Below are 27,710 nucleotides of genomic sequence, written 5' to 3'. Positions count from 1 at the left end.
TCATACCTCAATCAGGAATAGGGATGAGCTTGGTGTTTGACTCGAACACAGGCCATTCTCCTGTTTGGGGAATTCAGAACTTTGTGGAGCGTTTGCACCATATTCGTGTGGTGCCAACAGCCCACAATGCACTACGCCATTGCAATGCATTGCTGGCTCATGATTGGCCAAGCATGCACTGTGACTCCGCATGCTTGGCGAATCACAGCGCCGGCAGCGAGGAAAGCCATAATTGGCCAATTATAGCTCAGTGGGGTTTAGTACACGCCCCACACTATATAAGGCCGCCAGCGTGGCGACCTTGTGTAGTGTGTTGGCGTGCAGGGAAAGAGCAAGATAGGCAGGGACAGTGTCTTTTTGCTTGGGAACCTAGCGCTGTTACAGTGGGTGTTGTGTGCTTCCTGCACAGTATACACCTGAAGATACCCCTTATTGCTAGCGTTGTTCTGTTTCTGTAACACAGGCATCTGCAGCACTTACAGTGGGTGTTGCGTGCCTCCTAACACAGGCAGGCAGCTGCAGTAATTACAGTTGGTGTACTGTGTCATCTGCTCAGTGTGCACCTAAAGCTACCCCAATTGCTGGTTTTCCCATCTCCCTGCAGGCCATTACTATGTCTGGAAGGCCAACAAGGAGAGGCACACAGTTACAAGCCAATAAAAGAGGGCAAGCAGGCTCTGTGTCTAGAGACAACAGTGCTGGTCGTGGATGCAGTGCATCGTCATCAGCACGTGGCCATGGGACACGCTTGTCCTTATTTTCGGCAGCTGGACGTGTTGAGCCGTATCATGCCGAAGACTTGGTAGAGTGGATGACCAAGCCCTCCTCATCCTCTCTCACCCAGGCTCTGGGTACTAGCAAAGCAGCTGCCAACGCGTCCTCTTCCCTCGTCTCAATGTCATCTGCAACAGACCTAGCCAGATCACAGGCTTTTTGAGAGGACTGAATGCGAGCCTCTTGCCGACTGATTATGGGCCCTGGATTTTAAGGGGCACAGGGTGAATAAGAAACCCAATATAATCTGTGCTAGTCGGATTCAATGCTGTATATATGTATATAGAATGTGTGTTGCCTCATGTTGTTGGGACACAAACTGTCTAAATCTCTATATTCAGACATAGGAAGCGGTATACTGACGGAAGCACTCAATCGGAGTGTGGGATCGGTTCTGTCACATTGGTGCACTGCAATGATTTTGCATATGTTATCTTACCTGTACATTTATCTTCTTCTAACGCATACCCAGTTGAGCACTCTGTACACTTCTCTGGACCCTCGCCTGTACACCCGGAGCAGCTTTCATCACATTCTAATTAAACAGCAAAATAAACAAAGCTTAATCTATAATAGAAGGTTTTGCCTCAGAAATAATTAAAAATGGAGGTTAAGGTACCATCATTCTAAATTTAAGACAGTAAAGAGGAGGTGGGTAGATTAAACAAGGGCTATTCCAAAATGCATATTTGCCCTTAATCACCCAAAATGCATTGGACAATTGTGGTACAGAGCATTACAAAAACGATTAGTAAAAATTGACATTCGAAAATATACAAAAAATTCATAAAATTACAGTAACAGTATCAGAAAAATTGTTACAAATAAATATAAATATCATGGGGGGGGGGGGTTACATCCAGGGGCTTGCACCGAGAAGAAAAGCAAAACAAGGAAGGGAGAAAAAAAAGAAGATAGGGAGGGGGGGTACCAGGACTACTGACCCAGACTTGTAGGCCTCATACACACTGGACATTTTTTACAGCTGCTTGTAGAGGCATCTGGTGTTTTTTTTTCCCTGCCTTTAAACTCCCCTGCACGTTAACTTATGTGTCCATGCACAAATAGGCTTTTAGTAGCATTTAATGACAGGACCTTTTAGAGGCAGGGGAAAAAACAAAAACAAAAAAACACTGCTAGTGCATCCAGGAGCAGCAGAGTTTTAGCAGAAAAAAAAAAAAACGTGTCTACATGCACCTAAACACTAGGTGCGTTTAGCGGTTGAGCATTAATTAATTTCAAATGGCCAGAATAAATTATTATTCTGGCCAATAGAATGGATTAATGCTCAAAAGGGGTTGTAAAGGTAAAAGTTTTTTCACCTTAATGCATTAAAGGTGAAAAAACATCTGACAGTGCCGGCGCCCCCAGCCCCCCCGTTTTACTTACCTGACCCCTCGAAAGTCCCACGCTCGTCCCCGACATCCTTTTCGCCGCTCAGCCTGGCCGTTGATTGGCTGGAGTGGATGGATTGAAAGCAGCGCAGCCATTGGCTCACGTTGCTGTCAATCACATCCAATGATGCGGCGCGCTGGGGCGGGGCGGATAGATACAGTGAGCGTGAGCAGCTATAGCCGCCGGCTGTATCACAAGAGGGCTCCCGCAAGTGCTTCTCACCATGCGAGGGAGCTTGCATGAATGTGAGAAATACTTGCGGGGGGGAAGCCGAGACAGCCGCCGAGGGACCCCAGAAGAGCAGGTTTGGGTCCACTCTGTGCAAAAGGAGCTGCACAATGGAGGTAAGTATAACATGTTTTTTTTTTTTTTTAAATAACAAAATTTACTTTACAACCCCTTCAAGCTCTTGACACCTGTAAACGTGCCTAAAAGCTTGTAAAATGTCGGTGGAATTGGATGGCCCCTTTTCAACCAGATTAACTATGTAACTATACAAGCCTCAGGCATTTTTTCTGCCAAGATGTTGCTCCCAATAGGAAAGGCTCCTAGGAGAGTTTGCAAAACATTCTGTGTACATGAGGCCTTAAATGTCAATCTCACACCTACGCAAACGCTTTAACACTCCATTTTTCATTGCCTCTATACAGTTCCCCTATAACAGTGGTTCTCAACCTGGGGGGGGGGGGGGATCCCCTCGAGGAAGGGGGTCGAATGATGATTTGCCAGGGGTCACCGAATCTGGGCTGTTCCTGAAGCCAGCACCACTCTCCCAGCCTACTTGCGGCCACCCAGCTGGGCTATTCCTGGAGCCCGCAACCGCCCACTCAGCCACTTCACAGCCACCCATTCAGTTCACGCCATGGCTGGGGGGCAGAAACTAGAGGTCTGACTGGAGATGAATGCAAAATGGGAGGGATAGGAGGAGACCCTATCTCCCGATTTCGGTATAGGCGTCACTGCAATGAGACACCACAAAGTCGGAGACACAGTGAGTAACACTACTTGTTATTATAGTTGCCATTAAAAGTCCCCACTACAGTTCTCAGATTGGCAGATGACCTTGATCAAGAGCACCTAAGTTGGATGATCAGAACTCCCCCCAGCATTGCCACTCATCCCATTACCCCCCCCCGAACAAGGAGTAAGAGAAGGAATAAAAAGAGAGAATACGTAGAAGGGAGAGAAAGAATAAGGAAAAAAAAAAAAAAAAACTTTTCTTGCCTTGGGTGCTGACAACCCACACTGCGAAAATAATTTTACTGTTAGGGGACCCCACAACTTGGGAAATGTTATCAAGGGGTCACGGCACTAGAAAGATTGAGAACTGCTGCCCTATAACAACCTTTATCAGCTGCAGTAGAACTGTATTCCATAGTGTAAATCAAATACTAGGGAACATATCATTCAAAGTCCAAATGAAAAAGCCCCAGCCCTCCTATTCATTGCCATGGCTCATGTAAAATGTCACAGCACAATGTCAAACAACTGGAGAAAGTGTTTGAATTGTTTTCTTTGTCCACATAAGGGTGCAATAACAGTTTATGTGTAGTCCAAAGTGCTATAATTGGTTAAGTCTAGTGAAAGCTCATTTCTAAGAAAGCAGAGGAATAATATAAACACCTAAGAACGCATCTCATAAAAAGTAACCTTAAAGTGGCTGTAAACCCTTACATATACCCAGTGAAAGGACAGGCCTCAGGTGAAACAAATCTTCCTAAATAAATTGTACCCATTTATCTGCAGTCTTCTCTTTATCTGTTCAAAGTCCAGAATTTATAAAGCTTGTCTGAGGCATCAGAAAAAAAAAAAAAAAAAAATGAAACGAAAACGAGAGGGTGGAGACCTGACATTACACATTGCAGAGCTCAGAGAACTGATTGGAAGGAAGGGACACACTCACTTTCACAGAGGAACAGACCTGAGGCTGTTAATCAGCTGGTGCTCCCTCCTCGGTCCAGAGGAATGAAGCAGCAGACAGAAATGACAAGTAGCACTCTTAATTGAGACAAGTAATCACTATAGGGGGATATGCTTTTTTTTCATATTTAATGTCTGAGGTTTACAAACCACTTTAAGTGCTATCGTTTGACCTGATTGCTTTGCTCTTTGCATTAGTTTAACTTAGAAATAGGCAATATACCTACTGTTACATAAATATGATCCTTCCGTGTTTAAACAATACTGGCTCTCTTTACAAGGAAATGTTTCTGCAGCACATTCATCTTGGTCTATAGCCAAAACAAAGAATAGTAGATGATCAATACACGTTTTTGTTTTTTTAAATCAAAACATTTTTTTTATTGGAGGTCAAAAATGGTATATAAAAACAAAAACAATCAGGTAAGAACAAATCGTGTTATATGTAACATACATGAAAAAAATCTTTTGAGAGCAAAATTAAAACAGAGTAACCAGAGCTCATTATTAGACATCTTACAGAGGGCGACATATCTTTTCCATGTCCAGATAAAAGAAGACCACAAGCTCAAAACAAAAAACAAAACAAACAAAAAAATAAAATAAAAAAATAAATAAATAAATAAATAAAACGCCCCACACTAAATCTCTAGGTGGGGTAAAAGCAAACCTGATCCCCCCCACCCCCCACTAGTGGATGATCCAAGACTTCAGAGTTGTAGAAGCCTATCCATCACTAACTTCAGCGGAGCAAGGCTGGAGTTATCTAATCTGTTCTGCCAAGCCAAGCAAGGTTACATTTCTGTGTCGCATTACGATGGCGGTAGGCCAATTGTTCTTTTAGTAAGAGTCAACATATTCAACCAACTGTGATTTTGTAGGTACTGTAGATGCCACCCAGAATCGGGCAATGAGCTTTCTAGCCAAGGACAAGATCCTTGCAACAATGTAAACAACCTTTGGGAACATTTCAGTATCAATTGCACCTAGTAGGCACAATAATGGGGTTGAGGGAACTAGCACTTTAGCTAGAGCAGTGATAGTTTGTAGCACCTTAGCTCATGTGGATAAAATTACCTCTATGCACATTACCAGGGAGTTGGGATTCAATTCCCTTTGCAATCTTAGCTTAATAAAAATGCATACCCCCTTATTCAGTGATTAAAGGAATGTGCTACTAATGTATATACATAAGAAAATATTCACCGAGATCCGTTCTGTAGTAACCCCTTTTCTTTAGGGTCTCAATCCACCTAGGACAGTAATGGCGAACCTTGGCACCCCAGATGTTTTGGAACTACAGTGTAGCTGAGCATCATGGGAAATGTAGTTCCAAAACATCTGGGGTGCCAAGGTTCACCATCATTGACCTAGGATATCCCTGGAAACTATGGCAACCCTGCCCTTTAAAATTTGCAAGGTTATTACCTTGCAGTGCAATCTACTCATATATACTGATGGATGTTCCAAACTGTAGTAATGCCGTGTGATCACATAGGCATTCCTTTGAAGCATGGATTAATCTTCTTTATAGAATCTTCTTTATGTTTATTGAAGAAGTGACAAACACATATCATGTTTCTAGTGCAAGTTACGCAGGTTTGGTTACGGAATCTGAATATATTGTCAGACATAAGGAAAGATGTATTGTAAACAAGATCCTTCTCTATGCTATACATTTTCTTCTGCGGTTGTACTATATTTTTTCTTAATACTCAACATGCAAGTCAGCTTGCATCAGTCTGCATAATCTTAAACTTCTTAGAATAATGGGAAAAAAAAAAAAAAAGGGAGAAGGTGAAGGAAGTAGTGTCCTTAGCAGCTACAGCAGTCCTAGTATCCCAAAAGCCCCATACACACTATCAGATTGTCTGCTGACTTTTTTCTTCAGATAGTGTGTTTGGGGCTTAAAAGTATGAACCTAAGACCGGGTAGCAGCCTTACAAACGTAATCTACCAATGCCTGATAATTCACAGTCCAGGAAGCACCAACACTCCTGGTAAAAATGAGCCGTCACCAAAAATGGTGGAACTTTGCCCTTCAGATTGTAAGCCTAAGAAATAAATTGATGGATCCACCAAGAAATAGTAGATATAGAAGCTGCGTGGACCCTTCCCTGGGCCTTCAGGAAGCACAAACAGATAATCTGACTCACAAATTGCAGCAGTCGACTTCAGGTAACACCTGTTAGCACAAACCACATCCAAGGTGTGAAGAGCCTTGTAGACCGGCATTTGTGGTTAGGGACAGAAAGAAGACAACATAATGGAGTGGATTTACTAAAGGCAAATAGACTGTGCAGTGCTTGGTGAATGTGGGGAAATGACTGGGAGGATGGACATCAGCAGAGCTTTACTGTATGCTTTACCACATTAACCAAGCTCTAAAGAAAATGAGCGCAAGTGCACTTTCAAAAGTACACAGTCTATTTGCTTTTAGTAAATCCACCCCAATGTCCTGGTTGAGATGAAACGAAGAAAACAGCTTAGGCAGAAAAAAGTACAGCTAAGGCTGCAGCACCAATGTCCCCCTCTTCCTTTTCTTTAGTGTATATGTCTGCGCATGTATATTTTTATTCTATTACATACAAGTTTTATATTGCACGTGTATGTCTTTTGTTTCACATACATTTAAATGTAGAGTTCCCTGTTAGAATTTTTTCATTAATTTATGACTGATGACATCTGCAGTTCAATGGTCAATGTGCACAGGTGTTTCCATTGATAAATGTTCTACATGCTTTAGTTCATTTGTCCTGATTACTCTGGTGTATGTTTTTTATTGTAGTGATGTAGTTGTGTAGTAGGGGGATTATTATTTAGTCATTATTATAATGTAATTTCCAACAGCAATCCGATTCTTCCAGAGAGATGCATTTATTCAAACTTCAGACAGAAAAAAGTCCATAAGATACTTGTAACAGGTGAAAAAATCCAACAGAGTAAATATGACAACGAACAGTAGCCTTCAGAGAACCCACTTCCTTCTGTCACCTTTATGGAGCATGAAAAGACTCATTGCCAGCTTATACACCAAAGGGCTGAGCAATTCGATTGGCAATTTCCATTAGGCCTTTAATCTGCTTCTGTCTTTCAGAGTGACAGATAATGACCCCTAGCCGTAAACAGCTACAGTCATAAACTGTCCTAATTTGCATTCTTGCATATTGACATCAATATAGCACAGAGTCACTTTCTGTCCCCTTTGTTACGTGGAGTAAAACAGGATTTTTAGAACAGCTTACCTGTAAAATCCTTTTCTTGGAGTACATTGTGGGATGCAGAGTACCATAGTAATCACTATGTGGGTATATAGGCACCTTTAGGTAATGGACACTGGTATATCCAATACAGGAAGTTCACTCCCTATATAACCCCTCCTCCTACCAGGAGTACCTCAGTTTTTGTAGCAAAGCAATATACCTAAACCCCAAAAGAGGGGAGGACATGTGTCCCATGATGTACTCCAAGAAAAGGATTTTACAAGTAAGCTGTTATAAAAATCCTATTTTCTTTATCATACATCATGGGACACAGAGCACCATAGTAATCACTATGTGGGACGTCCCATAGCAATGCTATTTGAGAGGAGGGAGAGACAACCCTTAGGGCACCCCCAGACTTGAGGACTTGTACTGCTGCCTGCAGCATACTGCGCCCGAAGACAATATACTCATGCCTCCTCACAGCCAGGTGAAAAGGTGGAATCTTATCCATTAAATCATAAGTCTGAATCAGAACTTGCTGAATCCACTTAGAGGCAGTACATTTCAACGCCTACTGTCCTTTCTTTGGACCCTCTGGCAGTACAAAGACGACATCAGTCTTCCGAATCTGAGCAGCTGCATTAAATAGACTTTTGTACATCATGACAATGTAGTGACTTCTCTTCCCTGGAACATGGTTTTGGAAAAAAAAACAAAAAAACAAAACGATGGCAGGACAATATGTTGGTTCAGGTCAAAACCTGAGACCACTTTTGGCAAAAAATCTGGACGAGAGCGCAACACCACTCTGTTCTCATGAACAATCATGTATGGCTCTTTGCAAGAAAGAGCAGCCAATTCCAAAATCCTCCTTGCTGAGGATATAGCAACCAAGAACACCAGCTTCCTTGTCAGAAGGACTAAGGGAATATGCTGTATCAGTTCAAATTGCTGTTTTTGTAACACTGAAAAAACGAAAGTTCAAGTCCCAAGGGCTCAAAGGTGATTTAACTGTTGGATTAATCCGCATCACCCCTTGCATAAAACCCCGGACTAAAGAATGTGTAGCAAGCGGCCTTTCAAATAAGACCGATAAAGCTGAGACTTGGCCAACTTCATCTCTACCCCCAATTGTAGAAAAGCAAGAATTCTGCCTTTGATTTATCTCCGGGGGGGCCAACCCTTGGATTCACACCAGGAAACATAAACCCTCCATACTCTATAATATATAGTTCTGAAAGCTGGCTTCCTGGCATTAATCAAAGTAGAGATAACTGACCTGGAAGCCTATGTTTCTTCAGAATGTGGGTTTCAATAGCCAAGCCGTTAAATTTAGCATTCGTAAGGTAGGATGGAATATCGGCCCCGGAGACAGCAGGTCTGGCCATAGTGGAAGGGACCATGGATCCTCCACCGCCATATTTACGATTTATGCATATCAGGACCTTCTGGCCCATGCTGGAGCTACCAGATTTACTGGCTTTTTAGCTTGATCCTGCAAAGAAGTCACGGCAGCAACTGAAGAACACATCTATTCCGCATGAGAGCAGATCCCTTGTCCTGGACACAAAGTTGACTAACTTCCTGTTGAATCTGGACGCTAGAAGATCTATGTCTGGAGTCCCCCATCTTTGGCAAACAGCCCGAAAAATGTCAGGGTGAAGAGACCATTTCCCTGGGAATAACTGCTGGTGACTCAGGTAGCCGCCTGCCACTTCTCTACTCCCGGAATGAAGACTGCCGATAGGCATGGAACATTCCTTTCTGGCCAAGTTAGAATATGGTTCACCTCTGTCTGCACTGCAAGACTCTTGGTGCCCCCTTGGTGATTGAAATAGGCCACAGCTGTGGCACTGTCGGATTGGATCCTGACAGGAAAATTCCGTAACCTGAAAGTCCAGGCCTTCAGAGCCAGACGCACTGCCCGAATCTCTAGGATATTGATTGGCAAGACTCTTTCGGCTTTTGACCATTGTCTCTGGACATTTGTTTTCTCTAGTACTGCCGAAAGGCTGGCATCTGTCATTACCACTTTCCAGATAACTGGTGTAGCGCACTACTTCCTTGGGAGATGCAAAGTTGTTCTTTTTCCCACTGGCCATCGCAGACACGTGGAGCTACCCTTACCTCTGACACTTCGGGTTCCATTCTTGTAATAAACACAAACTCGCTGTGTTATAAGTAAATAACAGATTTACTGAAGAATATAGCATAGACTTAAAGTTTTCAACAGTGATTATAGCAACTGCACTGCTCCACCAACGTAGTGCTACAGTACAGTGAATACTCACAACAGTTTGTACATATGAGTTGGTCTTGGATGAGCCCTGAGAATGTGTCTCCAATTGGGACTAGTGCTTAGAGTGACTACACCTTACTCTGGGCACCTTCCCACTTCCAGCACACTCTGGTGAATACAAAAATGCAAAGAGATAAATATAGTACAACACCACCACTAGGGAACTCCCCCTACTTTAATAGGATGCAAGGCCTTGCAATGAAAGATGCAGTCTATTAGTCTTCTTCCTTCTGCTAGCCATTTGTGTTGTAACAATTGTAATCCAACAGTGGAACAAACAAGGGTTAACACGTGAGGTGAATGTTAGAACAAATCCTGTAGAGTTGTACACCTGTAACTGCCTCCGGTGTAATTGGCTTTGGATAACACAGTGTCAAAGTACAGTGAAGAGTAGGCTTGAGACCTGCTTAAACTCTGTCTTTTATTAAGTTCTCTCCCGTGGGACTACAGGTCCCAGCAACACTGTGTGAAAGTGCATTAGAAAACTGGGCAGCAGCCCTCTCACCAAACTGGATCTGAAGAATGGAACAGCTGCGCTCCGGTGCACTCACTCAGTCTTGCTTCTAACCAGCCGGCTCCGTCACACAGCTCCGCAAGATGAACCGGGACCCCCCTAATGGCTCCGACAGGTGACTGTGGATCCTTCCCAATCCGGTCACAGTCTTTCCAGCGATCAGATGAAAGGCAGAGTCTCTAATTGTTTCACTCCGCAGGTGTTGTAGGCCGCGCTCTCTGGAGACCTCCTCACAGGTCCTTGTAGGCAGCCAACGCGCCCAGAAGAACAAGAAAATGGCCGCATGGGTCCTTTTAAAGCCTGCCCAGAATGCAATATAATAACTTCATGCAAAGGCGAATGGAGGGATCTCCTTTTGACGTGCCCATCCACACTAGCTCTCTTATGGAGTTGATTTTTGCCTGCGGCAAGAACACGTTTTTCTGGGCTGTGTCTATTATCAGACACAAGTACTCCTGCCTTTTTTGACGGTTTTAAGGAAGATTTTTCTCTAGGTTGAGAATCCAAACTAAGTAGCTGGTTGTAATGTGCACGCTTTGCTCCAAATGAGCCACTGACTGGTCTATTAGCAACAGATCGTCTAGGTACACCAAGACTGTTATGCCCTTAACCTGGCTAGGGGTTTGGTGACCTTTGGTGAGTGGGAAATATCTGGACATGCAGATATGCATCCCTGATGTTGATAGATGCCAGAAGTTCTCCTCCTTGTAGGTTAGAAACTACTGACCTGATCGGCTCCTTGCTAAAGGAGCGGATCTTCAGGAACTGATTTCAATTTTTTAGATCTAGAATGGGTCGGATATCTCCATTTGGTTTTGGTACCGTAAAGAGGTTTGAATAAAACCCCAAACCTTGCGGGGATTTGCCTTTTCCCTGGATCTTTGGGAATGTTTGCTCTCAGAAAACGAGACGGTGGAAACTCCTGAAATTGTATTCTGTATCCTAGAGACACTGTGGAGATGACCCATCTGTCCTGATTTTCCTCTTGCCAGACTTCTGAGTATTGCAGAAGTTCCCCCCCCCCCCCCCAACTCTGGTGAGGGGGGGGCACATCTTCATAATGAGGCTTTAGAATTCTGCTTTGCAGGTTTCCAGCCCCAGGTCTTCTTCTCTGCCTGGGCCTGACCCTGAGGCTTTCCTCTAGAGTATGACAGTGGAGGCCATCGCCACTGCCTAGAGGCGGATGCCCCTGGCACAGGGGAAACAGTCTGCTTAAATGAAGGATGTTTATACTTTCTTTTGACTGGCAAGAGATTACTCTTCCCACTAGAAATCATTAGGATAAATTCGTCCAAATCCTCCCCAAATAGTCGATCCCCATGAAAAGGGAAACTAGTCAGAAGCCTTTTGCAAGGTACTTCAGCTGACCAATTTTTTTAACCACAGGGTGCATGTGTGCTAGCACAAGCGCAAGGCGGGACACCTGGTGAACAGAGTCTTTCATGGCATCTATGGCAAAATATAATGCCTTTGGTAATTGGTCCAAATCACGGGCCTGTTGTGCTGGGACCTCCTTAAGGGCCTGTCTAAACTGGTTCATTAGGGACTGACAGATGCCTATTGAAGCAACTGCAGGTCAAGTAATGGCCCCTGCCAAGGAAAAGAGGATTTTAACAGGAATTCCAATTTTTTATCCGTTGGATCTTTAAGCATTTGTGCATTGTCTACTGGGCAAGTTGGATTATTATTCACACTGGAAATCGTAGTGTCAACTGCTGGTACATTCCATTTTCTGGTGAATTTCTCCTCCATGGGATAGAGTGCTGTGAATCTCTTTGGAGGAAGAAAATGCTTATCCGTGTGATCCCATTCAGCATAAATATGTTTTTTCAAGTAATGCATGTACAGGAAACGCATGAAAAGGCTGTGAGGGCTTTAAAGGAACCTAAAGAAGAAACAGAACTTTCAGCTGACTCCATTAAAGGTAGCTTGAAAGAGGCACGAACCGTCTCCGTAAGAGATTGCACCAGCAGTTTCTCAGATTGCGAGGCTGAAAAAGATTCATCTACCGTGGTTTCCTCCACAGAGGAGTAATCTGTTTGCCTTTCCTCATGATCGCCTGAGGTTAACACCTCATCGTGTACCCACTGTTCCCTCAGTAAGGGGTCTGAGGGGTCCTTTTGGATAGAGGATGGGATTAAAGTAGCTAATCTTCCTTCTAGGCCCTGCAGGGCTGAGGAAAACGCATCTTCAGTCACGTATACAGGGGCTGAGATGTGAGAAGCATCTGCACCATCAATTGGTCCCAATGATTCACCCTGGCTTGCCATATCTGGTATATCAGGAGAGGATGACAGGGTGGAGGCACGACTGGAGTTCCCAGCGCCTGGGGATGGAATTTTTGGAACCCTTGTGGTGTCTGTAAATGCACAACTCGGTGAGAAAATAGTCTAGCAAAAGACAACGCTGTTAATAAAGTTCAGTTTTAGTGCTGTGTGTTAAATGTTATTTCCTGTACTGGAAATGCCTGTGGAACTTTACTTGCCCCCAGCGCTCCTGTGTCCCGTGTGTCAGGCTCCAACTGTATAACTGTGAAGCGTCTATCTCCATTGTCCCCAGTGCCTGTGCTGTGTGCTCCTCGTGGACTTCTGTTCTGCACACGGTGCTGCACCCTGTAAGCCACAACCCCTCTGTCATTAAACCCGTTCCCCCTCTGGTTAACACTAGTCATAGTCCGCGCACGTGCAGACGGCATTCAACGCGCTCCTCGTCAGAGCGAGAGGGGAGGGAAGGGAGAGGTGCAGCGGGAAGTTTGAAAAAAAAACTGTGGGCTGCGTAATGTGGGCTGCGTAACGCGGGCTGCGTTAGCAAACCTTCAAGGAACAGGCCCCTTTTTATCAGGGTTTCACTCCCTTGGACCTGTATTAGTACCCCACCGGGAAAAGCTTTAGGCAATGTGAGCATGACCAAAAAGCCCTGGGTCCCGGGTCTATCCCTGCAAAGAGAGACGGTCCAGGCAAAACCTTGTGCTTCGTGTACGAGGCCCGAGTACCATCCTCCTTGGCCGTAGTGGCACTTTGGATGGATCCGGTCTATGGAGGCTGTTTAAATCCACAAGGATCCCTACAGTGGAGCTCTTCAGAGAACATCTTCACTCGTGACCAACACCTTAGACCAGGGCTCGACAAACCCCGGGCACAGGGTCGCATTTGCGACTAGAATTAGCGACCTGGCGCGGCACAGCTGGGGGTATCCTGTCTCTGTGCACACCCACCCCCCCCCCCAACGTGATCGCGTTGGGCCGCACCGCCGCGGCTTTGAGGCCTTCTACGGTCCTATGTTTCCTTCTGGAATCTGGCGCCCTCTTGTCGTGGCAGTTGGTATGACAACCAGCAATGCTAATGGAGCTTCCCCTGCCTGTTTTCACTGCCCGCCAATCTCCTTCTCTTTACTTAGAACCTTATAAACATTACATATTTTTTTTATTCTAACACCCTAGAGAATACAATGGCGGCCGTTGCAATACTGTCTGTCACACCGTATTTGCGCAGCGGACTTACAAGTGCACTTTTTGGGGGGAAAATAATTTAATTAAAAAAATAAGACAGTAGAAAAGTTAGCCCAATTTTTCATTACATTGTGAAAGATAATGTTACGCCGAGTAAATTGATATCCAACATGTCACACTTCAAAATTGCGTCTGCTCGTGGAATGGTGACAAACTTTTACCCTGTAAAATCTCAATAGGCGATGTTTAAAACATTCTACAGGTTGCACGTTTTGAGTTACAGAGGAGGTCTAAGGCTAGAATTATTGCGCTCGCTCTACCGATCACGGCGATACCTCACGTGTGGTTTGAACACCGCTTTCATATACAGACGCTACTCGTGTATGCGTTCGCTTCTGCACGCAAGCTTGGCGGGACAGGGCACGTTTAAGATTTTTTTTACTTTTATTTTTTCACGATTCTTTAAAAAAAAAAAAAAAAAATTGTTGTCACTTTTATTCCTATTACAAGGAATATAAAAATCCGTTGTAATAGAAAAAAGCATGACAGGTCCTCTTAAAATATGAGATCTGGGGTCAGAGAGACCTCAGATCTCATATTTACACTAAAATGCAATTTAAAAAAAATTGTCATTTGAAAAAAAAAAAAGATATCCCTCTAAGAGCTATGGGCAATGACTTGGAGACAGGTGGGGGGGGCATCTTCTCCTCACTCGTCTCCGTGTCAGGCCAGGGACAGATCCAGATCGCCGTTACCGACCTGGCTCCTAACGTTTTTATCTGGCTCCTAGATTCTAAGCAAATTTGTCAAGCCCTTCCCTAGACACTGGCAAAAAACTGAGGTACTCCTGGTAGGAGGAGGGGGTTATATAGGGAGTGAACTTCCTGTATTTGGTATACCAGTGTCCATCACCTGAAGGTGCCTATATACCCACATAGCACTATGGTGCCCTGTGTCCCATGATGTACGATAAAGAAATATTGTTTGGTCAGTATCCCCTTTAATCAATAAGTCCCCTTTGAAATACCTCACATACCTAGGTAGACTTGCATAAGATTAACATACCAAAAGGGTCATCATCTGTTTATTTGATATGTTAAAATGGAGTTGGCTCAATTCTGGCCTGGTCAATATTGTACTGTATGTGCGTATAATAAATAAATAATTTATATATATATATATATATATATATATATATATATATATATATATATATATATATATATATACACACACACACACACACACACACTGTATGTGTAGCACTTTAGCTATGATTAAGCACCATTTTAGCTGTACATGTTCAATTGGAGCAGCTGTCCAGCATACCAGCATATTTTGTTCCTGTGCAGCACCACCTAGTCCCCATGGTTCACCAGGAATGGTTGAGCAGCCAATTCCGAGACTCTTCAAGATGAAATAATGGCAACTAGAAAAATAACCTTCCAAGTCAGAAGGACTAGAAGAAATATAACAGATGGTTTCAAATGGAGATTTCTGCAAACTACCAAGTTATAGTCCTACAGAATCAACCCTAACCTGTTAACACAATACGCTTGACACCGTTCACAAAAGGCACGCACCCAGAATGAGAAGCAATTGGTCTCTGTAAAAGGACCGGTAAGGCTGAAATCTGACCATTTATCATGCTCAAGGACAAACCCTGATCGACTCTTAGAGAAAACCCAGGATGCGATGCACAATATACAGACAAAGGGGGAAGACACCCCCCCCACCAGAGTCTCACACCAGGCAAAAAAATATTTCCAAGTCATATAATAAATCTTCCTTGAAGTCACCTTACTAGGGTAGGGTAGGAAGGACCAAATCAGAAATTCCCCAGTTTCTCAAGATTCTGGCTTCAATAGTCATGCCAATTAAGCCAGCGACTGTAAAGAAGGATGGTAGATTGAACCTTGTGACAATAGATCAGGTCGATCCGGAAGGGTCCATGGTTTATATGTCGATAGGTTTACAATGTTGGAGTACCATGCCCTCCTGGGGCAATCAGAGTAACTGGAATGCCTTTCACCTGAATCCTGTAAAGCAGTGGTCATCAACCCTGTCCTCAGGGCCCACTAACAGGCCAGGTTTTATGTATTACCTTGGGGACATGCAGACTAGAATACTGCAATCACTGAGCAGCAAATGATATCACCTGTGATGTATTTCAGTTATCTTGCAAACCTGGCCTGTTAGTGGGCCTTGAGGACAGGGTTGATGACCACTGCTGTAAAGCAAATGAAGGTTCAACTGAAGGAATGCATAAATTAGGCAGAAGTAATCCTATGGTGTCACCAGAGCATATGTCGCAAAAGCTTGAGGATGCCTGGTCCTGTATATGAATTTCTCCAGTTTTTAACAGAACCTGGATGCCGGAAGATCCACATCCAGGGTTCACCACTTCCAGCAGAGTTCCTTGAACACCTCTAGCTGAAGAGCTTAATATCCCCCCAAGTTAGTTGTTGATGGCTAAAATCCACCTAACAATTTTCCACACCACTCAAGATATGATTAGATCCACTTCCTTCTGAGCAGCTGACTTCTGGTGCCTCCCTAAAGGTTTATGTACACCACTGCTGTGGAGTTGTTTGACTGAACTCTTACAGGAAGGCCTTTCAGATGCACCAACCAATGCAGTAGTGCGCAAGGTGAACTGCCCCCCCCCCCCCCTTCCTATCCTGTGGTGACCAAGTCCCCTGGTCTGAAAGATTTCCAGGACTCCACCCAAGCCCACCAAGCTTGTGTCCTTTATCAGGACCCCCTACACTCGTGTGTGTCCCAAGATAGCCGCTGCCTCAATGCTCTGCCTCACACTTGACATCAGTCATAATGGGCATGTGCACGTAAACAACCCAGTCATGAATGAGCACCAATAACTGCACTGATTTCAATAGGAACTTCTGCACTTTGAGTAATCAGTTAAGTCTCTTAAAGCAGAAAAACTCTGGAATATACTCATCTCAACCTTCAAGTGTTGTGGCTGCGACATCTCTCACCAGTCGCTCTCATCTCCCCAGGTTCAGGAGTTTTGGCATCTTGATTGGCCGATGATGTTGACCAGGGCATGTGTACAAGAGTCAGTTATACCAACACAGCCAGAGTGTGCTGGAGATGCATGCCGATTTGTGAATGCAAAACATTTCAAAGAAATATTGGAAAGCATAAACAAGGAGGGAAAAGCCTCAGGAATTCCAGCCGTAGAAGGGATTTCCTGTCTTTTTTTTTTTTGCCAGTGTCCAATCACCCGTTATAACCCTATTATAATGGATATAAAGATGTCCTGTGATGTACGATAAAGAAACAAAAGGTTCAGCTGTAGATTTTTGGGTAGTAACCACCTTCTACTGCCTCTTGGCTTCTGGCAGAAAGAGCTGTGCAGCTCCATAAACCAATTAGAGGCTTTAATTTCTATGCTCTCTGTTGTATTTTCATTTATCATTTCAGCAATATCCGTGAGTTATATCACCAAGCCAATAGACGATACATCTCACCAGCATTGATCCATCACGACAATGTGTTCTAGGTAGACTTAACTCTTAAAAGGGGCACTTGGTACGGTCCCGTTGGCCTAATGTCCTCTACACCAGTCCTGGCGGATTTTCACTAAAGGCTGTACATGATGCTATGAAATACTGTCCATCCAAAAACTAGTTTACTTTGTTAAGAATTCAGAGATACTAACCTACACAGTTTTTATCTTCTTCTTTCCATCCGTCTTTACATTCGTTGCAGTCTTTATTTGTTGCTTCATGACAAGTTTTACATGCTTCGTGGCAAGCTAGAAAAGTGAGAATTGAAATCAAAGCTGAATAAAACAGCAGTATAGAACTCTGAGCAATGGTTAATATACTTGTCCTCCTATACAGAAATTTTTTGTGAGTACACCCCTAAGTGAGAATGTCCAAACTGGGCCCGATTAGCCATTTCCCCTCCCCGGGGGCATGTGACTCATTAGTGTTACAAGGTCTCGGGCATGAATGGAGAGCAGGTGTGTTAAATTTGGCGTTATCGCTCTCACTCTCTCATACTGGACACTGGAAGTTTAACATGGCACCTCATGGCAAAGAACTCTGAGGATCTGAAAAAAAAAAAAAAAAAAACCACGTTGCTCTACATAAAGATGGCCTAAGCTATGAGACACTGGTACGAGCAGGCGGGGGGAGGGAAGAGGACAGAGGTGACACAGACACAGCAGGCTGCAGATGACAGAATCGTGCAAACGGACCACAGCGTCAGGGCTCAGGAGCCATGATTATTGTGATTAGTTTGCAGATGGGAGGGTATAGCAGGATCAGACAGGTTTTTTTTAGGGCATACAGAGGGCCAAATAACACAGCACTATGCTGTATAACATGCTTTAAGGGAGCAAGATCTGTTTCTGTTTTTTCTTTTTTTTTGGGTTAACAAATGCTTTAGTGAATGTGTCTTCACCAAACAAATATTCTCTGGTGGAGAATCTATCATGGTTATTGAAAACACATGGACCTGGAAAATTATCCAGCAGAGAATGTTTGCGGAATGTCAGTCACTTCTTTATTAATAGGTTCCCAAGTTGTTGTGGTTTTTTTTTTTTTTTTTTTTTACAGAATTGATCAAATAAGCAAAAAGCAATTACCACTGCACACAGAATGAGTGTCATTTCTTTCAGAGTTGTAGTATCCATCTGCACAATCAAGACAAAATGGTCCCGTATACTCTGCCTTGCAGCTACAAGTTCCGGATCCTCCTCTTGTACCATCACCATTGCAGAAACCATTCCCATGACATGGCTGTTCAGATCCACCTAGACAAGCTAAAACACAACATAGTATGTAATGGCCTAGTTTTTCTTAAAAAAAAAATAAAAAAAACAAACAAACAAAAAAACGACATGTAACTTTACGGGGTTTGGTATTACTTGCTACAGGGCTGTAATCTTTGTAACCTTCCAAGCTGTAAGACTTTGCTGTTAGTAAAAACTCCCGTTCTCAATTAACATTGGGGAACCAATCAGCCTGGTTCACAATCATTTGATCACAATACCAGCTGTCTGTCTGTCAGCTTATAATAATACATCTGAGCATAGTACTAAATAAAAGCTTTATATGTACTGTACTTAGAGCCCATGAAAGCATTATTTAGGTAGGCAAATTAGTCTAAGCCCTTGTACACACGGTCGGAGATTCTGACGGAATGTGTCCGATCGGACCGTTTTGTCGGATATTCCGACAGTGTGTGGTCTACATCAGACTGTTTCCGTCAGAATATCCGACGGACCAAGTTTTCCAACTTGTCGGTAAAATTTTCCGACAAAATGCTCAGATCGGACATACTCCGATCATGTGTCGAGAATTCAAATCGGACAAAGTGCCACGCATGCTCAGATCAAATTCCTACACCAAAGCTATTGGCTACTAGCGTGAACGTAGTCCCGTCGTAAAAAAATAACGTCATCAGGTCGGATTTTCGGACAACTTTGTCCGACCGTGTGTATACAACAGTTTCGGACAAAATCCGTCGGATTTGGTTGTCGGAATCTCCGACCGTGTGTACAAGGGCTCAGAACTTCTGTCAAGTCAACCAACACATACTAAGTTTTGTCTGAATAACTAGGCTCCTAAAATCATCAAAAAAAAAAAAAAAAAAAAAAATTGTACAACCTACAGAAACTGTTGACCTTTTCAGTATATTTGAGCAGGCAAACAGATTCCAACAGTGTCTAAAGATAAAGCTAATGCACTTAAATGGGAAGACAAAAAAAAAAAAAAAAAAATTGCCTTTTCAATCATTTATGCAATAAAAATAATAAAAAAAATAAAAAAATCAAAATAAAAAAAAAGGTGTACTGTTCTTGGTATACCCTTATCAACAAAAGCTGGTATTGCCACCTTAGGAGAGTTCCCCTCACTTTCTGTGTGGCCAAGCAGTGAGGGCATATCATTCTTATGGAGTGTCAAACAGCGGTAACAACTGAAATCGCTTGATTCCCCCCCCCCCCCCATCAACACAGTCAGTCAGTGTTGATGAGGGATTCCCTCCTGTGGAGCTATTGTGTTCTCCCAGCGGGGGAGGGGCACAGGGAGCCAACCCTGCCAGGAGAACACAGTTATTATTGCTAGAGGCTACAGCTGCTGGCAATAATTGCATGCAAAAATCCAACATGTTGGTTGTACCCAAGTTAATCGATGGATTGGCTTTGGTACCATCAGCCTGCCCATAATTTCGTCTGGTTCCTGCTGAACTGGCCAATATTATAACCGTCTATGGCTGGGTTAAGTCACATCCAGCAAAAAAATTATAGTTCAGTATTCAAATAGGACAATGACTGAAATAGCAATACATACTTGTATTTTGTAATTTTATTTTAGCATGTTGTTTGATAAGTCAGATTTCCATACTAAGACTTGACTTTAAAGTGGTAGTAAACTCGTTTCTTTTTTTTTTTACCTATAGGTAAGCTTATAAATGCACCGTTTGGAAGATATTCTACTGAGCAGCAGCCGGTGATGTTACCAGCGCTCTGAAAGAACAACATACCTGTGCTGTTTATTCAAAGCTCTGTGCCACACATGACCGTGGCTCAGCCATTCAAGTGGCCGCAGCCCGCGAACCCGGAAGAAAGACCTAGTTAAGATCAAAGCCTCTGCAGCGGTGACAGCGTGTCGCTGGAGGGCTTTGTTTCAAGGTAACTCTTTCATAATATGCTAGTATTCAATGCATACTAGCTCATTATGCCTTTACCTTGCAGGGAGAGTCGTCCCCCCCCCCCCCCCACCGCAAACGCTTACTGCTGCTTTAAATTGCAAGAATAAACCTAGCAGTCAAGATTTTATCTTACATTATCATTAAAGAAAAAAATAATTTAAAATATTTTATTGTTGGGGTGATGTTTTTCAAACACACATCTTTTGTCTAGCAAACCAACTGAACTGGCCAATACTGTAAAGTCTTTGCTTAAGCTGGTCGAAGTTTGGTTGGTTCAGCATGGCCCGGATACATTTTGATGTGTCTGGCTGTCCCTGCTCAACAGAATTCAACTGTTTGATCAACTTCTGTCAAAAGGGACCTGCTGGAAAATTTTTACTGATTAGCAGCTGCAGTCACTGACCAGTGTATTCTGAGAGCAGTGATGCTGCTGCCAGAATACAATTTCGTGGCAGGGAGGGGGGTACCTCCATCCACCTCGTTTGTATGGTAATGTACTACAATGATTAATTTATGAAAACATGGAATATTTATATACATAATAGACTTGGGTCACATGCCGTTTCTGCATCTACCATAGAACTGCTGTAAAAATATTAGCTATTCAGATCTTTTGCACTATAATAAAATCATAATTTTGGACAAAGTAAAAGCAGCTTGTGATGGGCACCCCTTCTTAACTGCTGCAGAAGCTGTGCAAATATATATCGGCTCTGAAGTGCCCGGGAGACATAAAGATGTTAGGTGGCTCTTTAACATTACACGTGTACGTTATTATGAATTTTATTATAATAAAAATTGAAGGAAGCATGCATTTATTCCTGGAAAACTTGCTGTCTATACAAAAATATATTCCACGTATTTGGAATGTTCTACCCTACTTCACCTAAGCAGTCAGGTCCATATGTTCCAGAAGGACAACAGACTTTTATTGTTCCAATACAAAACCATTTCAATAAATCAGGATACTTGTTCCTCCTGTAAAAATACAAAAAAATTAAAATAAAAACTATGGTATGGTAATTACAAGTCAAATAACCAAACTATCAATAATGCTAGTAATATTTAAAAACGGCAGTGACATAACATTGTGGTGGAAGCCCATACAAATTTTTTTTTAATGAAGAGATGGGAAGAGTTGCATACCATTTCATGTTCTTTAAGGAAAATCTTTCCCAAGACACCCAAGACAAACAGGGCGGAAATTGCCAATTCATTCTGTAAATGCTAGTTGTCAACCAATCGATTATGAAAATACTAATCAATTTAATAATCGATTAATCGGCCAGTAACAAAATGGGGTTAAAGTTAATGAGTCTGATGATATTTACCAGATTTGACCATTTAATAGTATATACAGTACATCTCTCCTCTAATGGTATATACAGTATATCTCCTCTAATAGCATATGCAGTATATATCCCCTCTAATAGTGTATATATAGTATATCTCTCCTCTAATAGTATATACAGTATATCTCTTCTAATAGTATGTACAGTATACATCCCCTCTAATATATACAGTATATCTCTTCTGTCTGTTATTCTCAGAGTGGATTAGATATTTTGCTCCTAAACTATATAGTTGATTATTTATATTTACAACTGCATATAGAGATATTTAACAATAAATTGCCTTTTTTTTAAACTTCACATATTAACTAAATTATACACCACACCTTTTTTTTACAGTTATTAACCGATTAATCAAAACAATAATCGGCCAACTAATCGATTATGAAAATAGCCGTTAGTTGCAGCCCTAGTAAAGAGTCATGACATGACGCCAGTTTGTTTACAAGTGATCGCTCCATCGTTTGACAGAGCGATCACGTGGTAAACGGCCACTATCAGCAGTTGTTTACCATGATCTATGATGAGCCGGGTGCCCCGGACCCGGCGGTCACAGATGTTCCCATGTGCACACCCCAGGGGGCGTGTGGGAGCGCGATTCTGTGAGGACGTCCCAGACGTCCACTCAGAATAAGCCGACCACACTGTAGCCATCTTTCGGCTATGGCCCGGTCGGCATGTGTTTAAGTAATAACTTAATAGGACATCCCAAAGCAATGCTACTTGAGGGTAGGGAGACACAACCCACAGGGTACCCCCAGATGTGAGGGCCTAAACTGCTGCCTGCAGCACACTGCTCCCGAAGGCGATATCCCCATACCTCCTTACATCCACCTGATAAAATTTTGTGAATGTATGTATTGAAGACCAAGTTGTGGCCTTACAGATCTGAGCCACGGAGGCCTGGTGACACACTGCCCAAGAAGCACTAACCTCCTTGGTAGAGTGCGCTTTGACTTGAAAAGAGGGAATCTTACCCCTTAAGTTCTAAGCACTCCACCAGGAAAGCTTTTAGGTAATGTAGCATGACCAAATCCCTGGGTCCCAGGGTCCAGCCCTACAAAGAGAGGCGCTACAGACAAAACCTCGTGCTTCAGACACGAGGCCCAGGTACCATCCACTTTGGCCTCAGTGGCACTTTGGATGGTTCTGGTCTATGGAGGCTATTTAAATCCAGCATGGCGAAAAAACTGATGTGCTCCTGGAAGTAGGAGGGGTTATATAGGGAGTGAACTTCCTGGATTGGGTGTACCAGTGTCCATCACTTGAAGGTGCCTATATACCCATTAAGTTATTACTTAAGGCTCTGTGTCCCATGATGTACAATAAAGAAATTATTATTCAGACTCAAAACAGCTTCTAAATAATATGAGGAGCATATAAAACAACCCACTTTTAGGTTTATTTGCTAGCAAATGCTAATAATGGGAGGATCATCTCCACATCACACACAAACATTTTTCATATAATGGGTGTCATTCTATCCATGCATATAACCAAACTGACTACTGATTTTTTAAATGATCTTTGGACTGAAAATGTGTGCTTTACAAGTACCAATTTAGCCAGATTTTTCACCAGGACCAATAATGTCTTGTCAATATAAACACTTATTTACTGATCCATTTATTGCAATCGATTTCTTTGAGATATGGCCCATTCATCAATATAATCACTATACCAAGCAAGTATGAACGAACCTAATCTACCTTACAGCCTGTGTCTGAGCATTCAAACAAATTAGAAACATTTAGGATTCCCCTAAAAAAATAAAATCACAGCTTACATCTTAAACCACCATTTTTCGATCTGTTCTTCGTGTTCCTCTACCATAACATTGCATTCAAAATCAGTGCTGTCACAAAGATTTTCTATAATCTCCACCAGGCGAATCTCGCTGTAAGAAAAACACAAGAATAAGTAAATGACTGCCACCATAGAAACAAATAAATATTAGAATATATAATACCCTTTTTACACTTCCAGATGGTACAAACTATGAACGAATAAACATATTTTTCCAATACTAAACTGAACTGCTTAATGAGTTTGAATACCCCTGCAATAATATATTTTATGGTTAATGTTTCAGTACCTAGATTCATATTTTGATAAAGTTTTTTCTTCCCAAGCAGTGTTCCCTCCTCCAAAATTCTGTTTTGATGTCTTTTCAAGACCCTATAAAGAAAAAAATATATATATACAGTTAATTTTCCAGCTGCACAATTCAGATGAGTGTTGGAAGCTGATATTTTGCTATAGCAACACATTTACTTTTATTTTGTTTTTATGAGAGAGCCCTGTAGAGTTTCTGCTATTAGTTTTACCTGCATTTAAAATTTTAAGTTCATATGATAATGGAGGACTGAATTTATACTTTAGTTTATGGAGTCTAGCTGGCATTTTCACCTGCTGGGTTTCCATATTTTTGAAGCATTACTCTCTGGAGCCAGGAGACCAGCATTAGTAGTTCTCATGGTATCGGGGTGTCTATAACTTCTAACATATCCCTAGAATTAACTCTTGCCTGAACCCCGACCCTAAGAAAATAAAACAAAAGTAGATCTAAAGCAAAAACTCTTTTGGGGGGGGGGGGGGTGGAAGAGAGGGCTAGAACCTCTGACAGGGTTTCATTGTTGTCCATGTTTCTGATGGGCAGATTAACCTTCTCTATTTGTCCTTTTAACAATTTGCAATGTAAGAGAAAGTAAAAAGGAAAGTCCAAATTTAGTGCTGTCCATGAAACAGAAGAGGAGTAGAAAATCTTCCAATAGAAACTCCTAGTGACAATTGTGTAAAATTTCAATCACTTTGGAATGAATTGTCTTAATTCATGCTCTATCTCCAGGACAATAACTGAAGGGAAATCTCCTCAACTAGAAATAGTAAAAAAAAAAAAAAAAAAACCACACACCACATTGTAGGTCCTAGCCCTTGCTTACTCGATTCTCAACTGAAAGAAAGAGGGAAAAAAAAAAAAATGGGTCTTTGGTTAAGTTTTAAACCTAAATCTAGTGAGTAAAAAAATATTAGTTTCTCCATCATCTAAGGAGACACACAGGAATTCAGAAAAGTTGGGACATCCAAAATCAGTCCAACTGAGGGGTGTGCAAGAGCCACTGACAGGCCCAATAGGATTTTTTTTTTTTATCAATTTGTATCAGAGGCATTCTGAAGGACCAACGCATGAATCAAGGAGTAGTGAGGTAACACCCTCTGCAAGAGGAACTTCCACAGCCAATGGGAAGCACAGAAGATGAAGAAGTGTTCCAGACCAGGCAGAGAAAGCATCACCAAAAAAGGAGAAACTACCATGTGAAGAAACAAAATGTGTCTGCTAGAAAGAGTGTCAATCAACAAACTACCAATAACAGGTGGAGTAAACCCTAACTAATCAGGAGGGATCTAGACCCAACAAACCATGGTCAACAGTAAACAACATACTGACCAAGTGAGGGGTAAGATTCATGCTACAATAAACAGTCACCTGCTTTGAGGCAGGAATGAAGGAGGAACCCAAGGGAACTCCCTCATGTGGTAGCTATTCAGCTGAAAAAGATGGACCTCCTGATAACTGCATCCAGCAAAGGCCTCTGGATTTATGCTACCCTCTACAGGGGATAACTGCTAGGCTCCTTGTGAAATCCATCTGCTGATAGACTGGGGAAACATAAGGCCATCCAGCCAAGGAAATGTCCCACTAATAAAGAAAATGGGAGAAAACAAATACTAGCTCCTCACCTTTCACTGTGTGGAGCAGTGACTAAGGATATCCAGAAAGCGACTCCTCATTTCTAGAAAATGCATTGCACCAGGAGTGATGTACTCAGCACAGTCCAGAATAGGGACCAGGTCACTTGACCCATCACAGGGATAATTTCCAAACCTTCCAAGAGGTAAAAGTCCTGCATTGGTCAGAAGATTTCAAATGCAATCCAGGTCACAACAATTTACACAAGGATCACTCAATGAAACAAGAACTGTTTGTTCTGGGGAAGCCTGAAGCATGGGGACACATCAATCCAAGATATCTGGAATATTTTAAATCCACATGACCAGGGAAGAACATGTTAGAAGGGCATTCCGTAAAACTACGTTAACAATCCTAAAAGTAGAAGAAGGGGGTATCTCTTTGACAGATGGGGAAGTAGTTAAAGATAAAAAGTAAGTGGACTTCCATAACAAGGACCAGAGATAAACATCCTTGAAAGTTGGCGACTCAGGAATACCAGCTCTAGACACCTGGGAACTCTCCAGGTGAGGCCTGCAGGTAACAGGGCCATCAGAAGGGTGCAAACTGCAAGAGTCCAGAAAACATACCTTCATCAGAAGAGTCTCCTGAGTGTTCCACAATGGGGATGCCAAGTAAAATCACTAGGGTGTGCACGAAGACCAGTGTTTTGGGCAGTGTCAAGTGCTTCAGGAAGTCAACGAAAGGTCAGATCCTAACTTGGAAAGAGAACAGTAGACTGGTTTCGGTCAACCTTGTAGGTCAGGAGGTGCCCCAAGGAAGGATTGCAAACAATGGGTTAATTTGGCACATTCTGGGTAAGGCTATACAGAGATAAAAATGGGAGTGGGCTCATGGTGCCCCAAGGAAGGAGTATAAAGTATAACAAATGGCTCAACCATAGCCGAGCATACAGAGCTTTCCTAAAATAAGATGCAGAATGCCTACTGTTGAAGTAGATGAAGAAGGGTGGGGATTCCCATGACCCTTTCACAGCGTTAAGGGAGTATGCTCCAGTCACCAGTGGTGCTGCTGATGACAGTGTCAAAAACAGGTAGAACAGAAATTACATCCTTCAAAAATGACAACTATGTTAGATGTTCATTGAACATCTCATTAATGTCCCAACCCTGTAGCCAGTGTGCCTAGGGCATCGCTATAGACATAATTTCCATGCATCTTTTTTTAAAAGCTGCATAGAAACACACTGTAGCCAATAAAGACACAAATGATGCAGCATAATATCACAGAGTGATAAAGAACAAAAATAAAAAGCAATAAAATTAACTATCCATAAAAAGAAAAAAGTAAAAACTGCAGGAGTAGAGGTGGGATGAGAAGGTGTATATGGCCCATAGGGGTTGATTTAATAAAACTGGAGAGGCAAAATCTGGTGCAGCTGTGCATGACAGCCATTCAGCCTCTACATTCAGCTTGTTCAATTAAGTTTTGACAGAAAAATGGAAGCTGATTGATTTCCATGCAGAGCTGCACAAGATTTTGCACTCTCTGGTTTTAGTAAATCAACACCATAGTGTGGATCACTTTTACAATTCTAGCCAGACAGCCATCATATTCTCTAAAAGCAGAGGATCAGGAACAGGGAAAAAGATCATTTTGATCTGGAGTTGCAGGTTTAAAGGAATGAGCAACAGGGTGGTGCAGGACATTGTGGAGGGCTACCTACCAGCATTTTAACTAGCTTTGTTTCAGGGTTTCTAATGCAATCATTATTTGATTCCTTCATTAAAGGAAAAAGACTGTATGTAATGTTACTTTAAATGTCTTTACATCACTAATGCCGCGCACACACGACCGGACTTTTCAACTTTAAAAGTCAAACGGAATGATTCCGGCAGACCATTCGATCGTGTGTGGGCTGCAGCGGACTTTTGATTTGCAAAAGTCTGACAGACTTTAGAAATGGAACATGTTTCAAATTTTTCCGCCAGAGCTCCGCCGGACCCAGTTCCTACCGAGAAATCCGCTCATGTGTATGCTAGTCCGACGGACAAAAACCGATGCGAGGGCAGCTATTGGCTACTGGCTATGAACTTCCTTATTCTAGTCCAGTCATGCGTCATCACGTTCGAATCCGTTGGACTTTGGTGTGATTGTGTGTGGCCAAGTCCGTTCATTCGGAAGGTCCGTCAGAACTCCGTTGAAAGTCTGTCAGACCTAGTCCCTCGAAAAGTCCGGTCGTGTGTACGCGGCATAAAAGCAGCTCTGATGGGGCTGTAACTTCACTGAAGGCACAAGAGGAGGAGGAGGGAGAAGGGTGAGCAGCCCACAGTTTTATAGTGCAGATAGTCCAGCCTAATCAGGTAGATTCATTGCCTCAGCAATACATTTGGCGAGAGCTCCTGACCAGTGACAGTCAGGCCT

At 42.6% G+C, this 27,710-nt stretch overlaps 1 protein-coding gene across 3 annotated transcripts in view; it reads right to left on the bottom strand.

Moving 5' to 3' along the window:
* Positions 1-27,710, bottom strand: part of CRELD2 (CRELD disulfide isomerase 2) — a 41,460-nt gene that overhangs the window by 5,192 nt on the left and 8,558 nt on the right. For 2 of the 3 annotated variants that reach the window (XM_077468420.1, XM_077468419.1), the window contains exons 2-8: positions 23,691-23,773; positions 23,382-23,492; positions 21,130-21,221; positions 18,175-18,351; positions 17,242-17,337; positions 4,317-4,400; positions 1,214-1,309 (exon numbers count right to left, since the gene is read on the bottom strand). In XM_077468420.1, the coding sequence (XP_077324546.1) occupies positions 1,214-1,309; positions 4,317-4,400; positions 17,242-17,337; positions 18,175-18,351; positions 21,130-21,221; positions 23,382-23,492; positions 23,691-23,773 (739 nt within the window). The remainder of the gene's footprint in view (positions 1-1,213; positions 1,310-4,316; positions 4,401-17,241; positions 17,338-18,174; positions 18,352-21,129; positions 21,222-23,381; positions 23,493-23,690; positions 23,774-27,710) is intronic. The other variant, XM_077468421.1, reaches the window with a different exon arrangement.

This window comes from Lithobates pipiens, unplaced genomic scaffold (assembly GCF_037356315.1).
Source record: "Lithobates pipiens isolate NorthernLeopardFrog02 unplaced genomic scaffold, aLitPip1_a1.2 Scaffold_8, whole genome shotgun sequence".
NCBI classification, from domain to species: domain Eukaryota; kingdom Metazoa; phylum Chordata; class Amphibia; order Anura; family Ranidae; genus Lithobates; species Lithobates pipiens.
The sequence above is the reverse complement of the archived record's forward strand: the minus strand, read 5'-3'. Positions and strand labels throughout refer to the sequence as shown.